Source organism: Apteryx rowi, unplaced genomic scaffold (assembly GCF_003343035.1).
Source record: "Apteryx rowi isolate R43461 unplaced genomic scaffold, aptRow1 scaffold_625, whole genome shotgun sequence".
Classification (NCBI taxonomy): domain Eukaryota; kingdom Metazoa; phylum Chordata; class Aves; order Apterygiformes; family Apterygidae; genus Apteryx; species Apteryx rowi.
In genome coordinates, this window is record NW_020450900.1 from 329188 (window position 1) to 351749 (window position 22562).

The 22562-nt window shown below is 38.0% G+C and overlaps 1 protein-coding gene across 6 annotated transcripts in view; it reads right to left on the reverse strand.

The window, feature by feature from the left end:
- Positions 1-265: 265 nt before the first annotated feature.
- Positions 266-22562, reverse strand: part of CFAP97 (cilia and flagella associated protein 97) — a 34508-nt gene continuing 12211 nt past the window's right edge. For 3 of the 6 annotated variants that reach the window (XM_026084064.1, XM_026084066.1, XM_026084065.1), the window contains 4 exons: positions 12170-12438; positions 3236-3337; positions 2803-2953; positions 266-2159 (listed from right to left, as the gene is read on the reverse strand). In XM_026084064.1, the coding sequence (XP_025939849.1) occupies positions 2032-2159; positions 2803-2953; positions 3236-3337; positions 12170-12438 (650 nt within the window). In that variant the 3' untranslated portion in view covers positions 266-2031. Of the gene's footprint in view, positions 2160-2802; positions 2954-3235; positions 3338-9919; positions 9993-12169; positions 12439-22562 lie in introns of those variants that run through there. The other 3 variants (XM_026084067.1, XM_026084070.1, XM_026084071.1) reach the window with 3 other exon arrangements.

Below are 22562 nucleotides of genomic sequence, written 5' to 3' on the forward strand. Positions count from 1 at the left end.
ACTGCCTTCTTTTTAAAAGCATAATAGATTTGGCAGTGTAATCTCCTTTTAACTTGATGAAGACCTGTCAATATAGCTTATTGAAAGAAAAACAAACAAACAAACGCCACTAACAGGGAAAATGGATCAGTTAAACTGATTCTTTATGTTTTCCTCCACTACACGTAGTATGAAACATTTAACATTTCTCCCACTACATCCTTTGCAATTTAATATCAAACATAAAATTCTGTAAGAAGCCAATGCAATGACAAACATATTTCATGGTAAATATTTTATTTCTTACAATTTACAAAAAAAGTGACATACAAAATTGACAGTCTTACATACCAAAGTTAAATAAAATAAAATGAAGTGATTAAAAGTAATCCATTCTGAATTTCTTCACAGAAAATAATTATCATACAAACATTTAAAAGTATTTAAAGCACAACCCTGATATTCACATTCAAGGACAAAAATTTTTAAGTAGTGAATAATTTTAACAAGCACAATAGTACAGCAGCACTATGCAAAAAAATGCTATATAGTCCCTATCAATGAATAATAATTGCAAAAAAATTGTTTGCCACAATGCTGCTTTCAGTTGAAAATAAATTATCAAATATTGTCAAACAGCTAAATTTGATCAGGTTAACAGGTGCAAAAGCTCTGCCAAATTATCATACAGGACCAAGTGACAAGTATGTTACAATACAAAATACCTACAAGCTAAGCCCTTATGCAAGCATGAGCAAAGAAAAATAAACTTTCCTTTTTGTAGGGCTAAGACCCAGCCTTACTGAATACAGCTTTCCCCCCCCCCCCTTTATGCATAATACAAGGAGATTTCCTGTGTATCTCCCGGGAAGAAGCTGGGGAAGCAAGCAGGATTCCAGCAATATCCATGGATAGTGGCATCACAATTTATGCTCTTTATAAGACTAAGGGCCTACAAAATAAGCTCACTGAAAGTTTGCCTTTATGCATAGAAATAAAGCATATCACCTACTATTTGCTATTACCAATTCCATCAAATTTTACACCTCTTATAAATGGAAGTTGATGCTGAAGCCTATCTGACACTACTTCAAATATTTGGTACAAACATAACATTAAAAAGATAGGTTAAGGAGCATAACTTAAAATTTTATTTCAGTTTCCTACTGCATCTTTTTTTTTTTAATCCTGGTTAATCGTTGCTCTCAAATCAGATGTTCAAGTTTCCCACAGCTCCGGTTTATACCTCTCAACTGAGAAGGACAATGATTTGTGAACGCAGGGACATGAAATACTTTCCTTGCTCACTATTCTCTAGCTTGAGAAATACCTAAAACTTACAGTTGTTTAAACTGAATCTGAAACTGCTGTTCACTTCAGACTTCAATCTTTTTCCCCCATTGGTGTTCATATAACATCAAATGCTTCTTTCCTGCACAAAGGTCCTAATACAATTTTCCAAGTTATTTTAAATCTGGAAGTGATGCAGCCTTGAGTACAAAACAAATGCTCATCACCTGGACATGCAGTAATACAAAATCTGCTTTTCCCCACTTCATGCTGCTATAAAAAGGAGATTCTCTCAGCCATAAGAACATGACCTATAGAGTCCTGAAGGCTTACCCTAAGCAAGAATGAAAAGCAAGGACAATCTAGAAATTAAGTATATTCTTAAAAGTTTAATGCAATTTAAAAAATAACTTTTCTTTTTTTTAAAGATTTTCTTTACATCTTGGGCCCATAGTGCAACAGTTCCATCCTTCCCCTTCACAGATACAAATTCCACTTACGATTTGAGAATAAAATAATAATTAGGAATTTCTAACTTCACTTGTCTGTTTAAATACCTCATTCTCTTTCATAAATACTTTTCACAGCAAACACTGATTAAAGTGAAAAAGTTAATTTAAAACCATTCTATAAGCAATTACTTCATATGCAATGCATTTTAATCAGCAAACAATGCAGGGAAGATTCTTGCACAGAGAATTTACAAAAGCACTAGAAATAGAAATCTCAGGATCATCTCAGCATGTGAGGCAAAGAACACGCTTATAACCAAGCGGCACGAACATTAGTGGGTTTAGGTCTCTGTAATGCCCCACTGGACAAATCAGACACAGGTTTTTCATTCCTATGGCTCGCTGTACTCGATACACTGGATGCCCTTGAAGTGCCTTCTGTTAACACACACACAAAAAAAGTAAGAATGTTTACGCTGGGTACAATAGGTGACTTCCTGCTATATGATTACTGTAACACTCATTACCATAGTTTTGAGAGGAAAAAAAAAAAAAACAYGGTAAGTTAAATACAAAACCAAAATGTTATGATTGTTTGCAAATGGTTGGGACAAGGAATTCAAGCATAATGCAGTGGTTCTTAATCCGATATATACAGGTCCCTGGGGACTCATGATCTACTTCCAAAGGTTACACAAAAAATTTCTAAGTGAAGCAAGTCTACTGTCAGTATTTGCTGAATGAGGATTTTTTCTTTTCCTTTTTTTGATAAAGGCTACTAGTGATTTGAGAAATGCTTCTTTACAACAGTGATTTTTTAACCTTACTGGCAAAGATTACTAACAAGATGACTTATCAGAAATTTAAAATGGTAAATAAACAAGTCATAGCCATCATGCTTTTGGTATGATTAAAAAAAAAAATCACTTTATTGAGTTCTGTGTGATAAATCATCAATCTAAGGAAGATGGAGAAAGGAACTTACTATTCTTAGCAATAACTGCTTCACAATTCTGAATTGTAAAAAGATAGAGAAACACATGCATAGAAATGCAAGAATCTGCAACCTCATAGTACTCACTCGAGGGGCTAAGCTGGCTGAAAGCAGATTTTCCTCTTCTTGCAGATGGTGAAGAACTTAGATAACTCATCTGGCGCTGATAGTCCATCAATTGTTCAGAACACCTCATACCAGCTGTTGGTTTCACTGCTTCCAGTCTTTTCAGAAAAGCCTTAGTATCAAAGAAAATATCATCAAGAAGGAGAAAAAATAAGAAGCTACAAAATAAGCATTTACAAACTTATTTTTATTTGTACTGAGAAAATAACAGTTTTTAAACATTGTTCATCCCCCCACAATCAGCATGAACAATGCCACTGGTGACCAGCATATGCTATTCTGCTCACATCCAATTCTTTTTACACTGCTATAATAAGACAAAAGTAGTATGTAGCCACTACACATCATCTGTTCTATGCTGAGTACTTCTTTAGTACCCCATATTTCTCCATACCTTATGATGACTTGAAACTACACATCTGTTTGGTGGTGGTAAAGATGGCAGGAATATGCACCGCTTGCTTCTAGTCCCACCCTTGGTTTCTCCTCTCTTCTTCTAGAGTTAAATTTCAGGGAGGATAAGAAGATTTTTTTTAATCTTCACTTTGTAAACCTACTCAGACCATTTTATATTATCCTACAAGGTCCCCAAGGAGAACTACTGACCTCAATTCTGTGAAAGTAGTGTCAAAAGGAAAGCACAAACATCCATTTGGCACTGATATTTGTGTTATTTTTAAAGTAATTTTAAGAGACTCTAGAAGAAATTATTGTTCTAGATATAGTTCCCTCTTGTAGAAATTGACCCTGGCAACCATGCAGCCCGCATAGAGCCAGAACAGTTACTTGCACAGTATTTGTAAGATACAGTTTCCCATCCTTCCCAACTACTTTTACTTGAAATAAGATGTATTGGTTTAAAAACTTTCCCTAACGTTATAAAAAAGAACTCGATGGTAAGACAAATTAGGAAGGACCCAGTTGCATACAACTTACAGTCAACAGCTTAACATTTTTAATGCATTTGGTCTCCAGTGTTTGCCATTCCCTCAGCTAAGTCACGCTTGATGACCTAGCAACTTTTGGCAATGAGGCAACCATCGTTGATCAGGGTTATGACATGCATCCTGTCATGCAGATGACAATGCGATATGTCTCAATGAGAGACAATGCAAACTGCAATTACACAAGTCTCCAAAGTACACAAATAGCTCTATTAATAAGGGTGTATTATCTAGGTACATATATGGTAGAAGCCAAGAATCTGTACAGCCAAACTTTGAAATGATCATTCTTTCCTCCCTTCCTTCAGTTATGATTTTTTTTTTTTTGAGGAATAACAATTTTTTCAGAAAGTGATTTGAGAAACAGTACAGTATTCACAAGATGTCAGTTGTCATTGTCTAGCTGTAATAGGAATCTACAAACTTTCAGAGTTTATGCATGGGAACTGGAAACCTACACGGAGCGTGCAAGAGAGAAAGGACAAGTCATTTGGGCTCTGACGTCGTATGTCACGTGCTTGCATCAAGTGCCAGTCAGTTCATTGTTGAGTGGAAATACCTAAGTAAGCAAAAGTCAAAGGAAGGACTTAAGCTAGAAATAGCTCTTTGCTAAAGCTAGGTGCAGAACATGAAATGGTAGACTTGTCTCTAAACGTTACATCCAACATTTTACATACAACTACATACATTTAAACTTACAAAGATCACTATGATTTACCTCCAATATTAAAAATAGAACCTCTCAAAATACTCAGCTCCATCATGAACAGAGAGCTAAATTATAGAAGTGACATTCTTTTCCTGTGAAAGCCAAGCATGTTTCAAGTCTGCATTCCAACTGCAACTGCTTCATACAACTTACATACCATAATATTGCAGTAATTTCAGGCTTAATTCCTAACCTGCACATCTGCAAACGCCCATTTTATTCTGGTTTAAAAGCAATTCTCTGCTTTTACTTTTATGCCTGTAATTTGACAAGCATCAAATCCCCATTAGTAAAGCAAAAAAAGACCTCTCATTAGTACTAAAAAAATACTTTTAAAGCAGATTAACACTGGGCATTATACAAGCCTTATTTATGAAGACAGCAGAAACGTATTATGTGGTACAGAAGGGCTCCCATCATTACTCCAAGAAAACCTCTTCTAAAGGAGGAGAGGATAGTTTCTCTGGTACCTTACTCTCTGCTGAGAATTGCACCAAGAGCATGTTAACTTGTATGCTATTTGCAGTTAAGAATTTTGCAATTTGACRAACAGCCTACTGCATTCAGAAATGAACTCATCAACACACTGAAATGTCAGTCCTGACCTATTAAATCCATAACTCAGAACTAATCTGATTCTTACATTTTTATTACAAACACTTTAAGATTACAATACTTAACTGAACAACTAACTTGTACAATGGTGTTAAATTATGTTTTTTCAGCTACACATTTAAATTTGCCAATTCTTTGATTATGTTCTCCTTAAAACAGCATCTTGAGAAATGGACTGAAGAGTATTGCCACTTTCCTTGTTCAAGTGCTACTTCTCTTTAGCCATAATCTTATATCACTAAAATAAGTGGAAACTTTGTCATTGACCTTAATGACTGAAGAATCAGGTCACATAACATAATCCCACTGTTCAGAACCAACCATGTTCCTGATCAGGTTTAAGGAGAAAAATGACTAACAAATGCATAAATTGCAGCAATGCCATTAGTTGCTCTTAATTATGTTGTAGCTGCTTAGTTGATTCAAGCTCAGCAAGACTGCATTAGTATTCAAGTAAATCAATGATTTTCACAACTGTTTTCTCCTCTGCCATGAAAAAAAACAAAACAAAAAAACAAAAAAAAACACCAACCACACGCCCACACCCACCCACAAACCTGTCATATCACTGATAATCTCCCAGTTTGGCAAAAGCCTCCCAAGGCTTCTATTCTCCTCTCCCCCCCATCTTTTATTATGCTACTGAGTTTACAATAAAAGTAGAATAAAAACAAACAAAACATAGAAAGTGTTCCTACATGATTAACCTCTAAGAATAGGATTATTCTTTATAAATCTAGACTTCTAGCGTCTATAAAGACATTAACGTATATGTTGTCAATGACTGAAGCAAATATGAGATCGCCAACAACTGGAGAACAGAACCACCACACACCTCATTAAGGATTGGTGCTATATGGTAGACTAAGATAAATGCTGTTAGTTCAACTGTTGGCTTATTAGGAGAGCACTAAACCTAATCCTAGTGCTCTCTGTCAAAGAAAAAAAAAAGTCAGCTTTTCCAAAGCTATTTTGAAAAGAAAGAAAGAAAAAAAAAAAAACACATTGAAAAATGCAGCCCTCCCAAATTCATTTCAGAGAGAAAGTAGCAACTGCTACTTTTCTTCCTCTTACTTTGCTTTTCAAATGCATGAAGACTTCAATTTCACCTCCACTGAATCCTAACCAGCTGACTGGTGTGCCTTGACAGCTGTTCAAATTTATTTATACTATGCCTCCTCTAATGTCACTCATATTAGAGTGACCCCACTGTCCCTTTGCGGAGTTCAGGTGGGGGTAGGGGAAGAAGATAACAGTGCATTCAAGGACACCTTTTTGTTCTTGTCTACATAGGGATTTGTAATTTTCTTCAATTGCCAGTTGCATTAATTAACTCTAGGCTGACAAGCTCTAAATGTCAAAAAACCCCTTAAAGTTCTTTAATCTACAGAAAAGTCTTTTTAACTGAATACTTGTCGTATTTATGTGTGACTGGCATCCACACAAAGTGAGCTGAAAGTACAACCAAGCAGAAAACTGAGCAGTGTGCTGAATAACCAAAGTTTTCCTTGAACCCAGCAATTAGTCTGCATTATAATTACTACAGCAATGTTCAGGAATCTCAAGCCTGGGCCAGGAACCAGCAGACCAGAAAAGATTTGTCCACAAAAAGGCCATAGCCTACATGCTATGATCGCCTAATTGCACTACGTTGGCACTATACTGCAGTATATTTTAGGCAGGCATGGCCGTGCACCAATCCCAAATTCTGATACCTTCCCCTGACGAGACGATGGGGGCAACAGCATTCTTTCCTTGCACTGGACTTTGTCATCCTGGGAACTAGGGACATTTTATGTTAGTTTTGGCATAAAATGGCTTTGAAMCCGGTAAGTGAAAGTATTTTATAAAGCCCTGTCTACCAGAGCTTGCAAGGAGCCACCAACCCAACACCAGTATTTCTGAGCACCCAAGAAGTCCCAGAAGACTGCGTTTTCTTTTAGAACTGCATTCCCTGCAGCTGTCTCCCCCAGCCCGAGACCAGAAAGGCAGAACAACCTTGGTGCTCGTCCCACAGCCACATACGTGTAGGCAGCAACTGAGGCCTAAAGCTCACCGACCTGGGGGCAGTCCCTGGGGAAGGGAGAAAGCCAAGGCAGAGGAAAGGCAGTGCAGAACAGATGGTGGGAGGAAGGCGAAAGGAGCCCGAGCACAACCCCGCTGTGCCAGCGCCCTCCCTCTCCTGTTTCTTCCCCAGCCCCAGCAGTTATCTCCTCTCTGGTAGCAGTGATGCAGGTGGCACAGGAAGCGTGGTGCAGCATGGTACAGGAGTGAAGGTTGTGGCTCAAGCTATGTTCTCTGTGTGCGTGGTGGCAGCTGGTTAGATGGATGACCAGAAGCACAAACTCTCCCTCGTCCTTTTTTCCCCATCCCATTACTGCAGCCCATCAGCACATTAAACCAAGTGGAGCCAAACAAATGCATTAAGGCAGCTGAACGGTGCTTCCTTTTCTAAAGGAAGTTCAGATTTTCCAGCAAGACCACAGCAGGCCAGACTGCAGGAGAAGAGGAGCGGTTTGGCTGGAGGATCTCTGTGCTGGTAGAGGCCAGGCCGACCAGAGGTAGTGGGGGAAAACCTTAATGGCATCCACAGCGCAGAGGTCTCTGACAGCAGACTCAGGGAGGCAAGCAGGTGGAAAGGAAGACGGTCCCTGCAGAGAACTGCACTACGTGATTTGGAGATGGGTGAGAGAGGGTGACCATACTGCAACCGGGATCAGAGTTAGATCTGCTGGGGTTTAGGGTACATTTGGGGTAAGTTTGAGGAGGGGGAATGAGCAATATTGATTGTTATGTGCAGTGAAACAGAAAAGCATAGGAAGGGAAGAAAGCACAGGATTGTGTGGAAAAGCCAAACCACCACAGAAAAGAACATCCCCGTCCCCCTTGATCTAAGGTTTGAGAATTGCTGTCCTAGACCTGCTGAGGCTTCCCAGTGAACTTCCAACATAAACTGCAGAGATCACTTGTGCACTAGGAACTGGGCTGAGCACAGCAGCTTAGCTCACTAAGGTCGCCTAACACCTAAACCCAGCTCAGGGATATAGATAGCTAAATACACACACACACACCCCAATATATATACACACGTGTATAGGCATGTATGCATGTATATATACACACACACACTTTTATAYGTATATTTTTTTAAAGCAACAACATGGATAGAATTACTTTAAGTTTCAATTAAGTGATTCAGGACTGGGATGGTGACTGCAAATCTGTATTTCATGATCCACAAATACTCATCTGTTATACCAGTCCAGATTTTACAGACTCTGCAGTTCAGATCACAAGTTTCCAGCCTACAAATTGAAAGTTGAGTATTTTATCTCTACTGGCAAAAATTGTAATTAACATGTCAATACAGACAGAGATACATACCCACAGACACTGGAAAAAAGCAATGCATCAGTCACACTTATGTCCCTTTCCACTGGAGGAGATGGGGCAAGGAGTATCTTCAGACACAAAAGCGGATTGTTTTCTGGATCAACAGCATCCTCTAATGGCAAGAGCCACACTCTTGTCTTGCTAACTTGCAAGAGCAATCAAAAGCAGGCTTCACTTAGGAAAGCAGAGCCAAAAGCATCAAGTGGAAAAATTGGACATTAATTTTAATGAYGATCTATTTTGCTGATTGTACTTTTTCCATAAATTCCTACTCACCACATTGTAACCACTGTTCTTCAGAGCAATACATCTTTCTAGTCCACCACAGCTCTCCCTAGCAGAGCCTGTGGGGGGGAACATATGTTTCATGTACTTCCTTGTGCCTTTTCACCAAGCTAGAGAGCCAAACCACTTCAACTCCTCTCTAACTTCCTAATACCTGAATTACTTGCTCTGCATCAGCCTCAGATGCTAAATGCCTGCACCAGAAAACAAGCTGCTTTTCTGCAAACAGTAATTATAGGCATTACTCAAGAATCGCTAGTGGAACAAGTGAAAGTTTTCCCTAGACATCTCTGCTTTTGACTTTGCACCTGACTTTGCATTCTCCCTGCACAGGCTACAAGATAACCAGTCTATCTCTATAGATAGACAGACTCTATGGACAGAACAGGAGGAAGGGGACAGGAAGGAACAAGAGCACTTAATACTAAGCTTGTCTTTATGCCTAGAGATGACACTCAGCCTTTTCTAGAGTCTGAGAAACCTTTCTGGGGTGTTAACAGCAACTTGAGATTGAAGGGGTCATAGAATGAAATCGTGTGAAAGGTCCAGGTGGCTGAGAAAAATATTTTCTCCTCTCAGCAGAGGACTAATCCAAGTAGTTTGCTGAGGGGAATAAAACTGTGAGGGGAATAAACTAAATGACATTAATGGAGCTCAGTCAGCAGAGGTAAAGTCCAACATCTCCACTACAGAATGACTGGAGATGGACGATAGCACAGACTATCCAAGAAGATCCTGGCAAGCAAGGTTCCTGCGACTATAGATTTCTTTTTCTGAATTATTCGCAGAAACCTGCCTCCTTCCACAACAAACATTTTACACAGGTGTATCAAGCAGCATATCCAGGGATCATTAAGCACAGTTACTCTTGAAAAAGGCCAGACACCTACATTTAAAGGCCTGTAACAAGTACCTCAGGTCTTGCATTAAAAAATAAACAAAACAAAAAAAACCCACTTACCAAGAAATAAAAGAAAGACTGATAAGGAAGTTCGATGAAATTCCAGCTCTAATTTAGAAAGGTGAAGAAAACTGCTGACCAGAAGAAAATAACAAAACAAAACAAAACCAAAAATCGCAGAGCACATACTTTTAGCTATGAAAAAAAAAAAAAAAAAAAAAAAAGATGAATGGGCAGGGCAGGGCAGCTCCTTCATTTAGTCTCTGAGAGAAGCATGTCATACTCATAATCCCAACAGGTACCGCTAGAAAAAAATCAGTATGTTACAACTGTGATGCTCTGGATGCACACACACTTCAAATAGAATAAGTAAGTACACAGAATTGCTGGAAGATGAAAGAAACGTTAAACAAAACATAACAGCTGTACTAGTGACCCACTCTTCTGAAGAGAAGAGAGCAAAAATATATCATCATGCATTTGGGGAATGAACAGACCAAATTTTTTTATAGYCTAAAATAGCATGATGTCCTAACATAAATTCTAAGAAATTACTTTGAAGACAAAAGTTTCCACTCATGTTCCTGTAGTTAATGCCTTAATAACTAAAGCATAAATGAATAAGTAACTGAAGGTTATTAATTCTTGAACTTCAAGCAATCACTACTCATCTCTAATGTATTAAAAAATAGCAACATGTGAAATGATCAACTAGATTTAAGCCTGCTGAATTTTTGAACCAAAAGTTGCAAAGGCAAGACATTTTTGGATAAAATAYTGCAATAAATTGAAAGAGAAGGCACTTACGGACTTGAGTAAGTGGAAGTACATTATAAGTTATTATGCACATTGATATTACAATAAGTATCTAATATGCTATATTACATAAAAATATATGATTACTACTAGATGGCAAGAAACTGTGACACAGCACTCCCTTCCTGCTGTCTAACAACATACTCTTATGAGCAAAGTCCATGTGAAAGAGCAAGTCCTGCTTTCAACACCTTAAAAATAATCATCATCATCATCATCCCACAGCATGTGGGGAAAATTCTCTTAAACTAGTTAAAGACACATAAGTCTAAAAACATTTCTTCCCCAGGTAATACAGAACATCAAGCATCTATAACACATATTCATGTCAAATTCTTTCAATTAAAGTAAAAAAAAAAAAAAAAAAATCAAACCACTGCAAATATAACCTAATAAAATGTCCCATCACAACAAAATCCGGACTGACAAGGGCATGGAAAGACGTAAATAAGGAAAATATACCCTGGTATATCTACAGAAATCTCCCTTTATCTGAACATCTTTGCAAGGTCCTCTTTTAGTTCCAAATAATAACTGTTCTGGAATTACTTTCCACAATGGTTCACAATTTGATATGATAGTCTGCTGTCTTTTCCCCTTTTTATTATGCAATTTAAAGTGTGAAGTATAATATTCTTTTGGTAGACTGTACTCTAGAGGAGCTGGGCAAGAAAGTTTCCTACTCTGAAAAAGCTTTTAACAGCCTAGATGTCTGAAAGCTGGAAGAATTAAAAAGTAATGTGTTTTCCAGAAGTAGACAACTAGACATTCTTCATATTGAATCCACATATATAAGGAAAAGTCAAGTTACACTTAGACTGAAAAAAAACAAAGTGAATAAATTACTTCCAGTATAACTTTTCCAAGTATTTTAGCCGTATTTTTACCTCCCTTTTCAAACACATTAAAGAACAACCAGGAAATGTCAAAATGTCATTATCTGTAATACAACTCTATCACTAAAAATATCTTATTCAAACCAGTTATATTTTTGTCATTTGACAACTCTGCCAGTATCCCTACTTGAATGAGTCTGGATTTCTGTTTGTCACTAAAATAAATAATTGTGATTGCTATGTATATTCAAATAATGTGTCAAGCAGAGAGCTTGACATATATTCATTATATATATATATATATTTCATATATATATTCCTATATTGAAAGTGATGGCTAGCTATAAAAGGACTCAGAAACAAAACTTACATTCACATTGTACTGTGTTCCAAATATAACAGGTTCAATGCTATCATATTGATTGCTTTATTTTTTTGCAAGGCCATTCTTAAGAGATAGAAATCACGAGGCCTGAATGAGGATCAACAGAGTAAGACTGCTACAGAAAGCTTTGAGTGTATTAACAAAAATGGCTGTTCCTCTTAAACAGAAGGACACTGAAGTACAACAAACTCGTACAAGGTAAACTCTGTTTCCACCTGCAAAAAAGTCATAAAAAACCCCCCAAACACCCCACCATATGAACAATACAATTATTCATGCAGCATAGTGATGGAAATCCATGGCACGGCTAGACCAAACACAGTCATTTCAGCCTAACTGCAGTAAAGCTACAAGTGCTGCCTTACTAGCTTTTGTAAGCATTTAGCGGCTTATCTGACATTGAGCAGTCCTCAATGTGCTGAGCTCAAACCTCTCAAAACTTACCAGGTTTTCTCGCTCAATCCTTTGCTGTTCCTTTTGCCTGTTGAGGGCGCTGTGGTACAATTTAGGAGGGGGAACAGCTGATTTCTTCAAAGCGGTACTCCTGCTTCTCGGCTTCGCAGACTGCCTGGACAGTTCTCTCAGCAGCCTTTGGTTTTCCCGATCAATTTGTCTTACTTCTTCATTTGTGAAAGAGTAATTTTTCCTTGATCCTTTAGATGGCGGATCGATGGTTATTTTTTGTTGTTCCTTCTTCTCCAGCCGTAGAAAAGCTTTAAAATGGCAAAAAGTAGAATATTTGGGTTAAAAGAAAAAAGATATAAACGTAGCATTTTATTGTCAGGATTTATTTACAAACCTGAAAAACCAAGCCATGTTCTGTCCCCTTCATTTGAATTCTGGCTTTAGGCATTTCGGAATTTTCCAGAGACGTTCTAGTGTCCTCAAAACATTGATTTTACACAACTTTCACCACAAAGCCAAGCCCGGTTTCTGCCCTAGTTAAAAATAACTACTTCTTTCCCTTTAGGAACCCCCTTCTCCCCATTTCAGACCTGTAACTCAGAGGAAGCAAACAGCTGCAGTGTGCAATTATCTGTGTACCTGAAGATACTGAGCAATTCAAGAGGATCAGCAACATGTGCACACCCATTCTGTGAGCACTTAAGTAAAATATACCTGTTATTTAGAAACAAGAACATAAATTGCCTTAACATGCACGATCATTTCTTCTGACTATTCAGTATTCCTGATCTGCCCTTTCACCTTGAGCACCCCTGATCTCCACCTTCAGCAGGACACTTACCAGCTTCTGTGTCGACACGGTACGCTCACGCTTCCTGCCCTCCAAAATTTCTACTGCAGTTACTATGGGCACCAACAATCAGCATAGGCAGCCACGTATATGCTGATGAGGCCACCGTTATACGGGGCAAACGTAGCATTGCACGTAATTATAATCACAGCAGTGTCATTTGTGGTACTCATAAAAGCATCGGAGAAGTTTTCCTGGCAATAGACAACAGCTTCTAAAAGCCAGGACTCAAAATAGTCCTACAGAGCTAAGAATTAAACTATAAATGAATATTTAGATGCTTGCACATGGAAAGTGATTTACGCTTTGCTCCAGAGATATCCAAAAAATCTGTCTCAGCTGGGAGGCAGAATGGAAGCGATGTTTTAGATAGAAAACTGGCACTGGGGAAGCGTGACACAGAGACACAAAACGCATTTCCTGAAGTGATTTTGTTGATCCCTTGTTCCTCAAATGATCCTGCATCATGTTGGTGCAATAACTACAAAGGCAAAGATGAAACTTAAACTTCATGGATGGAGAGAAATGAGTGAGCATATATGACAGAAGAAATAACCAGGGCCTGGCAATATTAAAAGTAAAAACACTGACAAATTAAACAAGGATATGCGGTTTCAAGACAGAAAAACAGTTTCCCAGTACAAAGAATGCACACTTAATAATTCGGCACAGCCAGATAGACTTGCACAATCTCAAGATAAGAAAATAACTGGAAAACTTCACTCTCGCCATTGCTAGTTATTTACGTCGCAATTCCACCGGAGCTCAGCTGGAGTTTTGACCTATTTYTAAGCCTTTGCTTTCTGAAGCTCTGCGGTAGTTCTTCAGGCAACTGTTTTAACAGCTTTGCTGTAATAGTATTAACCCATAAAACCATTGCAATGTCTGAGTCACAGGAATGGCTGTACCAGGTGAGATCAAATAGCTTTTCTGGAGCTGGGAAACAAACCAGCAGGTCTTACTCAAGCCACTCCCCACATCGCTCCAATATTAGTGTCTCCAAAAGGGACCCTTCACCCTTACCCCTAAAAGCCCCACACAACCAAAACCAGCGACCAAAGCAGATACCTTGAGAAGAACAGAATAATCATGCAGTAGTGCATGCAGTATGTAGTAGTGTTTCCTCAGCCAACGCTTCCACATTAGCAATTTTATGGTGAGGGACCTCCTGAGGCAGCATTTAATAGTTTAAAAACCTGAGAGTGATAAGCATGTTCTTACTTAAAAGGAAAAAAAAAATCTTTATTGTAGTGTCTCAACTGTGGTTATTTCAAAACTGATGCAACAAAATATTCTGTCTTTGAAAGAGTTAGAAACAGTGTCCAGAAACTGAAATTCAAACAGTTTATGAATCTCAAAATCCCTCTGGAAACTAGCAAGCTTGCACAGTCAGTAGGTTAGCCAATCCAGGCAAGAACTGATCTTTGAAAACTCTGACTGCAAGGCTGTTCAGATTAGCAAGCAGTGTTTTATTAAATTGTCAACGTCAAGAGAAGATGCGAATCACCCTAAATCTAAAACACAATGTAAAACAGTGCAGATAAGTGTGCCACTCAGAAGATTAATAAAGTATAAATGCCTTGAAAAGCATCTTTATAATGTAATAAGTTATTCTCAAGAGAAAACTAGTACAGCTGCCAAGCCATTTGAGGTCACAAACCTGGGATATGACTCATCTGGATAAACCTACAAGGGACAAAAAGAAATACACAGAAAATAACTAGAACCACACAATTCACATGGTAACATCAAGCTGCTATGTACTTCTCGGTAAAACACAATCAAATATATCCTTATGGGAATGCATAAAACTAGCACTGCAGAATACAGTTGGAAGAAAGTAATTTGCACAACTGCCTGAAGAAGAGATTTAATACATATCACATGCAACCAAGTTATATAACTGAAAACTTCATTACTATGAAGACATCAAAGATTTCATCTTTTGCCTTACCTCCACAGCACCTCATAGGTTAAAGACCTCAAGACACATCCAAGAGTGGAAATGAGGCTGTGGCAAAGAACAGTTGTTCAGCTGAAGTCCCACCCTAGCTTTATGCCACCAACGCTATCAGTGATGCAGTCTCTTACAGGAGACATTTAAGTTCCTGAATAACTGTCAGTGCAAACTCCAAATCATTCTTTTCTTTCTGTGAAAAGTATGAACTAATCAAATTTCATTTGAAGTAATGACATTCTGAAAAAGGACATTTTTAATTAGAAATACAGGTTTCTTCACTTCGTGTCTTCACTGATGTGTTTGTTCTCACTATCCTTCATCTGGCTATACTTTGGTGGAGAGTGAATTCATAATACACAGTTATGAACTATACTCAGTAAACTGGTATACTCAGTTTAAAAATGCTTAGAGATCAATAAGCATCAGGGTTATTACTGATCTTTTCTCTTGTTAGTTTTTCTGGAAAATCCCTATCAGCTGTAGTGAAAAAAGTAAAAGCAGGGAAGTGACATGGAACAACTTCCCTTTCCCCTCAATGCTGGTCAGTAAGTGCTTTTAGAAATACTGATCCAAGGGGCTCAGCAGTGACCATTAACACAGGGCTAAACAYGAACTCTGTCACTATCTTTGCCTCTCCGATGTCTTAGGAGGCAGCGGTATGCCACTCCTGCAGCATTAAACACCATGGTACTGTACCAGAAGCTCTCAGGTAGTTCATGTGAACACATATTTATGGAAATGCACACGCACTGCTCTAGCGGATACTACTGCTTATGAACGTGAGCAAGGCATGACAAAATTTTACTGATTCTAACTGTATTCTTGCCTTTCAGCCTCTTCAGTCACCCCCCCCAACACATGGGCACACACTTCCTTTTTACATTCATTTCTTCTTTCTTCCTCCCTTAGCTTCTGCTGTGAAGAATTACTTAGTGCAGCCTGAGCAGAAGAGTGCCCAAACTCCCAAATTAATCTCTTGACAAGCTTTTGAATGACACAGGATTCATGAATTTTGCACTGAAGTTCAGACCTGATACAATACATGCAGCAGACAAGTTTTCCTCAAAGGAATGGGGAGAAAAGAGCAATCTAAAAGTTTCTAGTTCCTCCCTGTTTTCTTCACTTTCTCAAAACCACTTTTTACAGGCCATGCAGGAGGCTAGCTAAGGACGAACTGCATTTGAACTTCCACAGGCAGATCTTCCCAGCAACAGTGCTGCCACACATCGAGGCAGCAGATCAGACAGCCCATTAAAAGTAGCTGTTTTGATGCTCTTCAAGCTGATAAGTTAACAAATCAGGGTACTGTTTTAGGGAGTTTTGAGATTTATGTTAAGGAAGAATTCAAGCGGTTAGTACCACTTCACCACAACCCTTAATTGACTGAAGCCTATCCATAGATAACCTTTCCTAAATCACAGTGAACGCTACGTTATTATTCTCAGGAACTGTGTGACAGGAGAGTTTGGAAGTTTAATAGAAGGAAAAAAAAAAAAAAAGGCAGCAATGAAATGCATGCTCCATCACTTAAGGAAAGAGAATCACTAATATTATGGGTTATGTGCCTGTCCCTAGAAAACAAGGAGACTATGCCAGGGCAATCCATGGAATCACTGCCCATTAAATTGTGCTGAAATCAGTAATAGCAGCAATCTAACAAAGAACTGAGCAAAAGGTTCTACCGGTTTTCCTGGAATAGGGGTAACAATGGTCAGAGTCACAAATTATCACTTAAAGCAGCACTAATCAAAAGTACCTAAAATGAGGCTACTGACCCTGTAACTTCTAATCACCAGTAATAGTTCTTTTTACTTCCAAAGTTACCTTTGATTGAAAACCTTTCCAATCTGCACTACTATAAAATGCTACTTGTACAGCAGAATTTTCCTAATCCCTCCACATTTACTCTGACACAAAATTATGTAATCCACAATGAGTATGTATGCATAATGCACAATATGCATTAATTGTGCTTTTCCTGGCCACAAACAACATTGCTTTCATGGTAAAGGCAGCAGATGCCTGAGTGAAATCAGCACAAGCCTACAAAAACAGGGACAATTCACCATCAATAAACAAAAGGGTCAAGATCACTTATAAAAGGTAAGTGCATTTATTCCGACCACTATTTAATATTTCAAGCACAGTTAGCAAAACTCAAATACTTGGGTAACAAAGTTACTTGAATAATTTATTCAACAATGCATCAGCACTCCTACTTAATCACAATGCACAAGCATTTGAGTGGTTAATCTGACTATTTTGCAGCACCCAGCAACACGAGGCAACATGACAAGTTTAAGGTTATGATTTAAGGTTCTGAAGAGTTGGCGAATTGTCCTTTTCCTTAAGTCCTGGAACAATTAAATACGGTTTACCTGCAGCTTCATATTCTACCACTGAGAAATAAGCGACTTCATAAAATCCCTACTTAACACTTCTTTTTCAGCCAGACCATAAATCAATTAATTGGGGGGGGGGGAGGAAGGGAGGGTAAAGGAGCAGTAGGGTTTGCATAAAGACTTGCACAGTGAGCAGTTCTACTTCTCCTTTTCTGATAAGCAGAAACAGAAAGTGTTCTGGTATTCATGCGATATCTGTGAAAGCTGGTTTCCATGGAGAGATATCTGATTTTCTTTTAAGCAATAAACAAACTGTTTATTGCTCTCAGTCTGCGAACAATGAAATGACCTTGCAGAGTAAAAAAGGGCCAACCTTTATATAAAAGGCAAATGATAATTAGTAAGTCAAATACATTAGGACAGGATGATACAGCTGTCCTAATGGTACTAGGGCAAAAATTAAAGTCTAACACATTTCATTCTATTTGTTGCAATCCGAGCAGGAAAATGCATTAAATTGCTTCAGGGCTTGCTCTTTTGAATTTGCCTGATATTTTGGCTTCTATCACATCTCTAACAGACATTTGAAAAACATAAAAGGATTAAATCACAGTTCTTCATAAATGTCTAATACTGTCAATCTAAATCTATTCCCTTGAAATACCTCTAAACAAATATTTCCTAGAATATTCATTCTCTCATGATAGAGAATTTTTCCTAAGGATTTCTTAGAACTTGTGGTTTGATATTTTTTGAAAAAAGGAGAACATGCTTGTGAGGTACAAATTTCCCTCTTTAAAAATATATGCTTAAATAGGGCTGCTATTTATTTCTTGATGTCATAAGGAAGACAACAGATACCTTACAAACGTAGAAAAATCTGACTTCCAAAATTACACGTCTTCCAGTGGATGTTAGGAAAGCCTGGATCTCTTTACAATCTTAAACTGTTTTCATATATATATTTTTTAATTCTAAATATGAGAATGAGCTGATATTTGCTCTTCTACCTCAACATGAGTTACTAGACCTGTGAAAACTATACATACACACACACACACAGTTAGTTCAAACTATGAACATATGAACTGAATGAAGTTTAGTGAAAAAATGTTTAGCTCAACTGTAAAGTTTGCAGCTTATATATATATTTAACAGTCCACTTCAAATGTACATATTGTTTACAAACTAGTACAAATGCACTAGTTCAGCATGAATGAGCATACGGATGTTATATCCTTAAGGAGAGAAAACTTCAGTTATACAAAAATGATTCTATTTCCTGAGTAACAGCAAAAAAGTTAAAGCAATTGCTGCATACTCAGCTGAAGCTATTTCTTAGTTTGCTATATAAGGTTTATTCAGGAACACAGGGCTTTACACTTGCATGGTAATGATATCTACATCACAGTGCTTTTCTCCAAGCGAGGTATGAATAATTCCTATTTTACAATGGAAAATCCAAGGCACACAAGAAGCGAGGAGATTTAGCATAGAGCATATAGGTCAGTGGGAGCTTCGAGGATAGAATTCAGGTCTTCAGTTCGTGGCCCAACGTCCTACTTACCCCATCACACTGTCTTCCAACTTAAGTTAATAATAGATAATACCATGGATTTACAGACTAATTCTCACAGACACTCCTCTAAGAGTAAGTAGGTATCAACCCCACTTTACAGATGAAGAAAACACAAAGTACTGAATTCTTTAGTACTCTATATACCTTGTCCAATCACACTACTACTGTATTTACATCCAATATAAATTCAGATGAAAGATACACAGCATTTGTTAGAATACAACTCTGAACTACAGAAATCAAAATGCTCGGCTAAAGCCAGAGAGCAAGTTTGTAGCATAATGGAAGGGAAATGGTTGAATTCTTAGTTCACATTCTGTGCCTAATCTATCTCTATCTGCATAACCTCAATTCCTTAAAAAGGCAAGGGATACCAGACCAAGACACAGACTCAAGTAAAACAGCATTAGGAAAAAAACCCAAATTTCTATTTGCAGCTTTCTGAGACATGAAAATTTATGCAAGCAATTCCAAAAACAAATTTTTGGCAATCCATTTCCTTGCATTGGCATATTTCATTCTCTCTTTTTGTGTTCACGTTACTCAAGTGTGTAACAGAGAAGGAGATAACATCTCTGACATTTATGATTATGAGTTTTGAATAATGCTCTGAGTTAGTTCTTATTCTAACTTTCATTAAGGTGTTTAAGACCAAGGCCAGGTCTATGAGCAAAGCAGAAGCAAAAAAAAAAAAAAAAAAAAGAATCATGTACAAAACCCCTACGTAATACCATTAAACAACTGAAGAACTGTATTCCTACCTGAAAAAAAATATAATCACACGCATATTTCTTTTCCATCTAGGTGGTGAAAAATAAGATAAAGGAGGTGAGGTCTGGAAAAGATAAAGCTTAATATCCTTCAGTAACTGAAATTGCGAACACCTATGTTCTTCATCACACTGATAGATGCTTAAAATCCTAAGCGGTGCCAACTCCACAGTGCTACAATATTCCCACAGTCACACACCATAGCAGCAACAATTGGCTACGTGACGTCAGCCTCAGCATCATAAAGAAATGATGYAGAACTCTTATACATTGACTTCAGTGCCTACAAAAATAAGAGGATTTAAGCATCACTCATCGTATTATTTATAGACATTTTAAAGAGGCATACTGCCCAAACAGGAAGTGTTTTTCATGAACAGAGGTAAAAACACTAATAAGCAATTAAATAATTCAGCAGTTCATAGTTACTGAAAAGGTATCACAGAGAAACCCAGATTTTATACACAATGCAGTGATAACTAACAGGTAATCAAGTCCAGTGGCTTGAACAACATGGCCCATTTGGGCCAAGACTATAACATAACCCAGGCCCATTTCACTGTTCCCGTCCCTGCAGTGGCAGGGCTTCAGTGCAAGCAGGGCAGGCTCTGCGCCTCAGGGAGGGCGCTGCCAAGAGGCGCCCCTTCCCACCCGAATCTGAAGCCTCTCTGAACTGAGCATCAGCCACATGGCTGTGAGTCTATTTTGGAAACGAACAACACAGATAAAAAGTTCTGAGTTCATCAGTTTACCCTACGTGAGAAATAAACATTTGCTTTCATCGTGCCCTGCAGTCTCTAGTGATAGTCTGCAAACTGAAGGTTCCTTACAGCCGAAAGAGTGCGCGGGAAGTTGGTGTGCACCCCATACCGTAGCTTACAGATACCCAGGCTCTACAATTTCTTCATTGCATTTGCTTATCTGTCTTCCTTTGTGCTGCATCTGCTCTCAAGACTGCCTTGCTGTTCACATGCCCTTCTTTCATTAGCGTGCATGCAAAGCCACGCCAACGCAGCCACGCAACCTGCAGGTCCTGAAAACACCACGTTTTGCATTTTACTTCCCTTTGAAAGGGGGCTCAACTCCCATCCAGCAAATGCTGACATAAGGACTACAGTCACATGCTTTGTCTGTGGCAACATACAGGATCTATTTGAAAGCTGGAGCGAAAGCAGATCTTTACTCTGCCCTCAGCTACTGCTACCCAGTCAATTTGTCATTTTTGACTAGTAGTTCAGTTATTTTCCATATGGTGAGCTGAGGGCGTGCTGCAGGCTTGCATTACCTGGTAAAGCTCACTTCAGTAACAGCATACATAAACAGACAACTTTTAGATGTAATAACTAACTGTCATCCTGTATCTTTCTGAATCCTTCCCTTGCTCAGAATTCTGGCCACTAAAGAATATTTCTTAAAAATATCAGTGATAGGGCTGCGCAGTAACACCCATCTAAAAGCCTGCAAAAGTAATATACATCATTGAGACCATCTGATTTTCAAATATAATTATTTTATCTGTGAGATTTTTAATTATTCTGGATACCATAACTTAAATTTTAACTTCTATCAAGAACTAGCACAGCTTTAGGAGATGTAAGAGCCAGTTACAATTTTTAATCTAAATACAACTTTTTGCAAATGCTTATAAAAATTGAATAGTTTGCAGTATGTGCACAAATATGTATCAAGGGCATATAATATATAAGAAAAATTACTTCTGCTCCTTTTAAATTTTGTTACAACGGTTTTCCTAAATACTTCAAATTAAGTATGTTTAAGACACACAAACTACCTTGCTGCTTAATGACCAGACTGTGCTGTTCCAGTCCAAAACTTACTCTTTGAACATCACGCCCTTTCAATTGATTTCTACCCTTTCTTTGTTCTTATAATCCTTTTTTAAAGCACAGATTCTGGTCATCCCAAATGCTGACAATACCAAAGGGTAGAATTGTACAAAACAAATTGCTCAATGCGCCCTAGAAACAACACAACAACAGATCACACTGAAATTCTGGAACTTCTGGACGCCTTGGGAAATCAGGCTCATGTAACTGCTTTCAGCACTTAGACCCACCTATATTACAAGTATAACTGACAAAAATTTTAAACTAAACATTTCATCAGCAGAGCTTACTGAAAAAAATGTTATACTTTAAAAACAAATCAGAGACCTCTTCATGATCAGTTAAATTCTGTTTCATGCTTTCAGATCTGGGCTTATACTATTCTCACTTGAAGCAATGTTCTTGCCTATCCAGTTCTGATGAATGTCTCATGCAGGCTATGGGGTGTGKGGGGGGGTAGGTGATCTGCACTCTTTTTATGAACACGGAAAAAAATGGAAGGAATAATTTAGAATAAGATTAGCTCCTATTTTGCCAGACTAGTTACTTTCCAACATTAAACACAATTTAAACTTCAAAATACCCAAAGTAATTAAGCTACGTTGTGCTTGCCAATTTACAGAGGCACTTGGGAGTAATATCCATGTTAATCAGGAACATTAACTGCCAGACTACATGATTTCCACTTCTCATTACTCAACTTTTATTATTGTTATTTAGAATTGTTTTTCAGTTTTGGAAAAAAACACTGCCCTCTCCAATCAGAGATTCATCTCTCTCTCCAACCAGAGATTCATCTCTGAGAATATTTATTCTGGGCTAGAATACCCATGTGTTTTTAGGGATGAGACAAACCCTTCCATAATTGCCAGTTATTAAATAGCTTTTTTCTACCAGGGAACAAATAAAGATTCAGGACACTGCTTAGCAACACCTCTCGCTACCATGATGATGTTTCGGCAAGTTGTTGAAGTCTTTTTCTAGCAGAATAGTGTTCCTGGGGTACAAGGATCATCAGAGGTAAGAACCATCACTACCTTTCTCAATGTCTAGCTCTGCTCTTCTTACTCTCAGAAGAATTTCC